This window comes from Carassius carassius, chromosome 40, assembly GCF_963082965.1.
Source record: "Carassius carassius chromosome 40, fCarCar2.1, whole genome shotgun sequence".
Taxonomy (NCBI): domain Eukaryota; kingdom Metazoa; phylum Chordata; class Actinopteri; order Cypriniformes; family Cyprinidae; genus Carassius; species Carassius carassius.
In genome coordinates, this window is record NC_081794.1 from 21,193,982 (window position 1) to 21,201,885 (window position 7,904).

Below are 7,904 nucleotides of genomic sequence, written 5' to 3' on the forward strand. Positions count from 1 at the left end.
CCAGTAGGTATGTGTTTGGATCAGCTTTAAACTGTAAAGCACATGAAAATAATCTGAAAAGAAAACATTGTCCATAAGTCATTTTCTTTCTCTGCAATTTGCAAGGGATGACAGGGAGGCGGCTCCCAAAAAAAGTGTACTAGCAACAACGATTACGGGAACAGTTGAACACATACCATAAGTTTAAATCACCAGTGGAAGCTTTTCATTTTTCACATTTCAGAAGTGTTAACAGGGCGTTTATGATTTGTGAGCATCCTTGGAAAGAGTAGTAGATCACACCCATCGGTTCAATTGATGCATGATTCTTACCACCTATAATGAGAATGGTCATATATTATCATCTGTACAATTATATTATATGGTTTAGCTTTAATAATATCCAACATTTGAAAAAAAAAATCTATATATTTATCAAACATTTTTAAACACTGTTTTAAGCCTCCCTCCCTTGGATATTGATTTTTGGCCTCCAAGCTGACTGACTCACTGCCTTCATCTACCTTCCAAAAAACTTGATATACAAAATCATCCACTTCAAATCTAGTTTAAGCTTAACAAATTATGGCTGTAGTGTCAATGGTGATGCATATAATTATTTTGAACAATTTACTCTAATAAACACACACAAATTGGCACACAAAATACCGGAATACTCTTTTTGACACGAAATTAGACACTTGTTAAATTTCTGAACTACTTTCCTTCGAAGCAGGCATATATTAGGTTATATCAAGGTTTGAGACACTAAAAACGTGTTACTCTTTCAGGTGTCCTCGTTTTAATTTTTATGAGTACAAATACAGTATACTGCTCTCTTATCCATGAGCTAGTGTGAACCCAGACAGAACATGTTGTGTTTATGCTTAAAGTTTGTCATTGTAAGTGCTCAGATGAACTAGTTTTGGTTCACGCCCCTTTATTTGACTGAGCTTTTGATTTTTCCACCGCGTGTACGTGCATGTGATGGGAACTTCACTTCTTCCAGCGGCAGTTTCAAGCCTTTAGACTTCGTATTTCTTCAAGCTGGTAAAATGTATACAATCTGCGATTTATATTTAGCTGAAGTTCATATTTCGCACAGTTGATCTGCATGTAGACTCAACTAGCAGAGGGCAAAACGTCCACTCTATACTGTGTTGCCAGATCTCTCTAGAAACATGAGCAACTTAGTCCTGAAGCAAGGTTAAAGAACGTCTACTTGTTCAAAACTAATTACATTTCTTTAAAATCACAGAGTAAATAAACATATTTAAACAATTATTTAAACAATCTAATTATGCATCATGGGAATTTTTTGTTTTTCATGAGTATTGAAGTAGGCCTATTTGTTGACACTCTTTTTTTTATACTGTTATGGAAATATGGATATAAAGTAAATTGTCTTTACCTGTGTTATAGATTCGTTCAGAAGCTGCAAATGCAAATAAAACCTCTTCATCACTGGCAATCTATAAAAGACATCTGGTAGTTTACAGTGGATTGCGGGTAAATATCCACCTCATACACACATACACACACACACAGTATATATAAAAGTGAGAAACCACAAAAGATTCAGTGCATAAACTGTGAATCAAAATAAATTAAAGTGAGACATAAACAACTGGTATTGCGAATTCTAATTCTAAAAAGCTGTAAGAAAACACATGACATGACTGCTGAAATATTACCTCAGAAAATTATTTTTAGATTGACATAGAGTAATCTTCATTGTCAGACAGTGATTTATCAGTGTAATATTGCACTCTGCACATTAGTTTCTCTTTGAATGCTCATGGCCATGTTCTGGATTAACTTGCAAAAAAAAAAAAAAAAAGCTGCACGCATATACAAGTATCTTAATAAAAAATACATTCATTATTAATTTAGCAGACTTTTTTCATCCAAACAAATATCAAACACAGAAAATATAATTATGACAAGAGGATATGGCAACACAGTCTCTAAACTGCTATCAAGTGGAGCGAAAGTGTTCATCTAACCCCGCCTCTAACTGTTTGACGTCACATGCCTCAGTCTTGACACATGGTGATGATCATCAAATTTCTTTTTACACACACAAACACACACCCACACGCACTTCAAGCCGGTGCTGTATAGCAGGATCTGTCCTCACCTGTCGTTATTAGACGAATGAGCGCTGTTCTGTATATCATTTCATTTCAGTTCAATTTTTAAAAGTCATTTTTGCAGGGAATAAGAGAGATTATGGCTAGACAGCTCACGACGAATCCAGCTTTCCTACCTCCGCAAACTAACGGGGTTTTGAAGGCGCTCCTGGAAAAACCTCTGAAACTATCTTTGCATCAGGATGAAGGTGATCAAAGCTTTCACTTTGTTACATTATACAGAATACACTTTTTGTAATAATAATACTTTTTACTGTAAAGAACTGTCATTTGATTCCTGCGGCGGTCTCCAGAATAAATCGGTAGTCTATTTGTTTGTGCTGTTTTGAAGATTAATTAAACTCTGTGTGTTGTGTTTTACTTATGAATAAACTTCAGTTTTAAATACCCTACCACATTAAAATCATGGTTTAATTTTTGAATTTCATTAAAGACAACACCTTAGGCTACAATTTTGATTGAATGGAGATTTGTTTTAACGTAAAAGCACTACAAAAATAAATTAATCAAATATAACTTTAACCCATAGGCCTATACTAAAGTTTAATTGTAATTTGTTTTGAATGTTAGCAGTGTAGACATTTGTGTTGAAGCTACTTTTAAAAAGCAAGTAACTATTGCAGTTTATCATAATTTGCCATTGCAAGTTGCTAGTTAAATGTGTGGAAAATGGATTTCTTTACTGTGCATAGCCGAGACTGCAGCTAAGAACAGTCACTCAAAATAAAATGGAAAAAAAACAACCCTCTTTAAAAATCATGGAAAATTAAAAAACATTACATTTTAATGGAGCCAAAAATTGATGTGTTAATTAATGGTAATATTCTTTCAGGTTATGTGAAGGAGAGAGAGAAGGTGAAAAAGCTGGATGAAGAAGGAAACACTCCTCAATCAGCTTTCTTAGGGCCAACGCTCTGGGATAAAACATTGTCTTATGATGGAGACAGCTTTCAGTTGGAGTATATGGACCTTGAGGAGTTTCTCTCAGAAAATGGCATCCCCTCTAGTCCTGCACAACATGACCAAAGCCTCCATCACCAGCAGCAGCCGCAGCAGCAGGCTTCAATGCCTCAGGGCTCCATCTCTGTCATGGACCTCAGCAGCCGGGCGATCACCTCCATCCACATGGGCATGGTTCCTCAGAACTGCCTCCACAGCCCGGGCAGACCAGGTACTACGGCTTCTGTGTCCCACGGTGACACTTCTTACCCATTTCACCCCACAGATAAAAAAATGACCCTCAGAAAAGATGTTAAGCTGGGTCAGATGTCACTATCTAATTATGACAGTGTGTGGGTGGTAAATGGAAAATATATGTTATTGTTGAAATATATGTTGTAATATATAGGAGTATGTATTTTAATTTTAGTGAGTGTGTGTCGGAGTTTTCTCTGTTCCTATTCTTTGTCATATTATTTTGTTCCATATTCATTTAACAAAGTTACTTATAAGCCAGCCTGAGAATGTCAAGTAACACAGATAATAATAACAATATCTACTGTTAAATTATCTGGTTGCTTGTGTGATGACAAGCAACACTATTTTATGTAAAATAAATAAATAAATAATAAATTTGTCTTTGAGCAGCTATGTTTTTTTCTGATACATTAAAAATAAGTTGTCAATTGTAAAAACTGCTCAATTTCCCCACCCAAGCCTTAGAGTTCATTTGTGAATGGAAATCTCAAACTAGCCTATGACGTTATTTTCCTCTGACTAAAATTTGCAAAGCGACGACTCTTCTTTTTCTAGTCTGAACATTTGGCAACATTTAATCATAGTTTTATGGAAAACTAGACGGACTGTCGGAATTGTGGATTTTGTATTTGGAAAACTGTTGATCTCCTGTTCAGTTAGGTCTTTAAAACTAATTTTAAAATCAGTTTAATAGATTTTTCATACTGAATATGTAATCTAAACGGGGGATATATCAATGGAGAATAATAATTTAAATTCTGGTAAAATAAACTATTTTATTTATTACTCAATTAGTTTAATTTTTGACCAATAAACATGAAATGTCTTCACAAAAAATTAAAATAAAAAAATGTTTTACCAACGGTACTAGAACTTTTGAGATGCACTTTGTTTTTGTAAAGTCTTGTGCACCACCTGGTGGAATGAAACGCTCATGACAGCCTTTTCACCATCTGTTACAACACATTACCACTGAATTACACTTAAACCATAGAGTCAGCAATAAATAGATTGTTTTTCCTCCCACAGTTTTGCCTCCATCACGTAACACACCAAGTCCAATAGACCCAGACTCCATTCAGATACCAGTGAGCTACGACCCTGATCCGGCAGACCTCGCTCTGTCCAGCGTGCCAGGCCAGGAGGTTTTCGACCCACGCAAACACAAGTTCTCCGATGAGGAGCTGAAACCTCAGCCTATGATCAAGAAAGCACGCAAAGTCTTCATTTCTGATGATATGAAGGTAACTTGGGTCTAGTTATTCAGCCCCCAACAGAGTATGTTTGGTCACCCGTTTCACCCTTCGCCATTGACCAGCTGGGCAACAGGCTCTTGCTAAGAAGCTTATGTCCGTTCATTCATCCTTCGGCGGCCTGACCCATGTGATCTTCCTTTTTTCCTGGTATCGCTCCAGTTCTGCTGGGTTTAGGATTAAAGGATTTGCCGTTTTTAATTTGTTCAAATAAAAGTGGATTCCTACCCAGCTTTGCAGAGTAGTAAATTGCTCAAAGCTGATTGCACGGCAGCGAATGCGTGAGAAAGCTTGTCAACACAATGACAATAATAATTAGTCATTATCTATCTATCTATCTATCTATCTATCTATCTATCTATCTATCTATCTATCTATCTATCTATCTATCTATCTATCTATCTATCTATCTATCTATCTATCTATCTATCTATCTATCTATATTAGTTTATACACACACATATATTCAGACATATACACACAAATATATTCATACCCTCATTTATTTAAAAAGAAAATGGAAGATTTCACAGGAAAATAAAAAAGTACTACACTTGCAAGAAAATCTGTATTTACAATTTTGACTCGGAAATTGCTAGTACGTTTCTCACTAATTACACAGAAAATAGCACATTAAATTAGATAAAAAAATACTGAAATGGTATTTACATGTAAAAAGTGTTTCAAAAAGAATAAATTATCAATCAGAGAGATTGTCATAAATTTGAATTTCAGCTAAATGTAGATGAGATTGACAATTTACAGGCTTTTTTATGATATATCAGGCTTTATAGAGTTAACATAACTGTTAAAAACACCAAATAATCAGAGTAATTGTAACATATTGTAACTAGGCGCTCCCATCTCTTCCCTACCCTTTTTATTTTGCATATTTTGAGCAGGATGAAAAATACTGGGCACGGCGCAGAAAGAACAACATGGCCGCCAAGAGGTCACGGGACGCTCGGCGTCTAAAGGAGAATCAGATTGCCATTCGGGCTGGTTTCCTGGAGAAAGAGAACGCGGCTCTCCGACAGGAAGTTTCCGAACTACGGAGAGAGCTGGGGCGGTGTAAAAACATCTTAACCAAGTATGAAGCTCAACACGGCCCTCTGTAAGATCACCCGGGTGCTCCTCAACTTCCCTCACCCATGCCCTTCTGAATTCGAAGGACAATATTCTTGGGTTAAAATCCACAGGGCCTGTTTTCCAGCCAGCCCTCACCTCAGTCTGTTTTTGGCACCTTAGAAGGCAGAACCGTTTCATTGTGTGGTTATGTTTAGAGATCTACCTACTCTCTTTTTCTATTTGTTATCACGAACGAAGCCGCCGTTGTTTGCAGATCGTGTTACTTATGGTTTTACTGTGTTTTAGCATTTGTCCACAGACGTTTGCGTTGATTTGTCATAATTTAGCAGTCAAATCTGAGCTAGTGGATCTTCTGCTGTTCCTCTACAGATGCCCAGAGCGTTGTGTATGAGAGGAGGACATGTGCATAGCTGCTTCAGGTGCAAAAAGGTTTTGTGTCTCCGTAAAGACATTATTCTCACAGACAGAACAGAATGTAGCAAGATTTGAGAGTCTGAATTAATTAAAATAATTCTATATGACCATAAACACTAAATATCTGTATATCCCTATTAGAAAACAGACAATCAGTTTGCTTATGAAATAAGGATGCCAGGTAATGAAAATCTGTGCCACATGGAGCTTGATTGAAATTGGCTGTTGCTTTATTATTAACCAGCAGTTTTTTTTTGTTTGTTTTTTTTTTTGTATGTGGTTAATGAATTCCATTTTAGTGTATATGAAAGAAAAACTTTGTTTACACTGATTTGGAAGTTCAGTTAAAAAGTCACACGCAAACCTTTTAAATCCTGAGAAGCTAATTTAGTTTAGCTAGAACTAATAATTCCATTAGATTCAGCACAGAGCGCCTGCATTAACATGCTTTTGAGTTCAAAATATGATGAAGGAATGCATATTGAACAAGGTCCCTATGCCGTTATTGCTAACACAAAGAGGCAACCTGGTATTTAAAGTGTGTTGGAAAAGATATGTTGCCTTTTGTTGGTCAGTTGTGTAATGAATGTAGTACAGTGTATTTTATGTCTGTCACTCTATACTACAGACCAAATGATATGAAATACAATGAGGTTATATTGTCATATGGCAATTAAATGTTTTTACAAGGTTATTCTTGTTTTTGTACAGTATTTTCATATGGATTTCTGAATATATCTATGTAATTTGATGTATACTGTATATTTATAGGCAACAAACTTTATGGAAAAAGTCCTAAATTCTACAGTTAACTGTATATGGGCATTAATACAGTACATTCAGTACCATAAACTTTACATTGCGATCGTAGTTTCTTATACAGGCACTTAAGTATTATGTGCATCAGAATAAACTTTTTTTTTTAATGGTTACATTCTCTTTTGTTGTTAAATTACTGTATATTGTCAATACCTTTCATGCTTTGGTTGTGATGTACCCTCATGAAATATGTTTTTTTATTTTTGCCAAACATGGTAAGAGCTCTATTCTTGGCCACATAGAATATTGTCAATCCTTGTATATTTCAACAAACAAGATGTCTTTTATATTAAATATATTAAATTGCAGCATGTTTAAATTTTAACATTCTTTCTTCAGATGATTGTCTGACTTAAATATTTGCAATATGTTGTCTGTTGTGGTCCTTTTTGGTTCCCTATTCCTGTTTCATTGCTCTCCATGAAAATAAAAAGCTTTTGAAAAACTTATGTTTGGTGCTGTTCTGGTTAATGAGTGAAAGATTCATGAAGGCTAGATGAGCTCATTAAGGGCAAAAAATTGAAAGAAACTGTTTGTGGTTTACTGTACTAATAAACTGAAGGATTGAAAAAGTATAGATGTTATTCTCAAATGTACCACTAGAGACCGCTGTATATCCAAAAATGCATGTTGTCACAATTCTGTCTTATGTGTTACAAAATATTCTTGTTCATCATCCCCGGCGTCATCAATGTCGTCATCAACAACAGATGCTACAGTAATGGAGATATATATTTGAAAAGGAATATTTGATATTGTTTCCTCAATATTGAGGTATGATTGTAGAGATATGAAAAAAGATGTTTTTTAATGTTTACGTGCAATGCCTTTTATTTTTACATAGTATTTGTATATAAATAATATCATAATATCCACATATATATATATATATATATATATATATATATATATATATATAGTGTATACATATATTTACACAAACACATACATTCATACCCATACACTTTATATAATGTTATCTTGTAATTTCTTATATTTA

At 34.9% G+C, this 7,904-nt stretch overlaps 1 protein-coding gene across 4 annotated transcripts; it reads left to right on the top strand.

Moving 5' to 3' along the window:
• Window positions 1-933: 933 nt before the first annotated feature.
• Window positions 934-7,351, top strand: hlfb (HLF transcription factor, PAR bZIP family member b). Of its 4 annotated transcripts, none has more exons than XM_059532570.1 (5): window positions 934-1,029; window positions 2,197-2,320; window positions 2,965-3,303; window positions 4,359-4,573; window positions 5,482-7,351. In XM_059532570.1, exons 2-5 carry the CDS (start codon window positions 2,212-2,214, stop codon window positions 5,698-5,700), a joined length of 882 nt encoding a protein of 293 aa, XP_059388553.1. In that variant the 5' UTR covers window positions 934-1,029; window positions 2,197-2,211; the 3' UTR covers window positions 5,701-7,351. The 4 variants fall into 4 exon arrangements, with proteins under 4 accessions (XP_059388553.1, XP_059388554.1, XP_059388551.1 ...); XM_059532571.1 differs by lacking the exon at window positions 934-1,029 and adding an exon at window positions 1,470-1,488; XM_059532568.1 differs by lacking the exon at window positions 934-1,029 and having other exon boundaries at window positions 2,029-2,320.
• The last annotated feature ends 553 nt before the right edge of the window (window positions 7,352-7,904 follow it).

Bases quoted from the DNA above. Each gene is read 5' to 3' on its own strand.
- hlfb (XM_059532570.1), top strand. From the start codon at position 2,212: ATGGCTAGACAGCTCACGACGAATCCAGCTTTCCTACCTCCGCAAACT. The intron at 2,321-2,964 runs GTGATCAAAGCT...ATATTCTTTCAG, and splicing joins ATCTTTGCATCAGGATGAAG to GTTATGTGAAGGAGAGAGAG. The intron at 3,304-4,358 runs GTACTACGGCTT...TTCCTCCCACAG, and splicing joins CCACAGCCCGGGCAGACCAG to TTTTGCCTCCATCACGTAAC.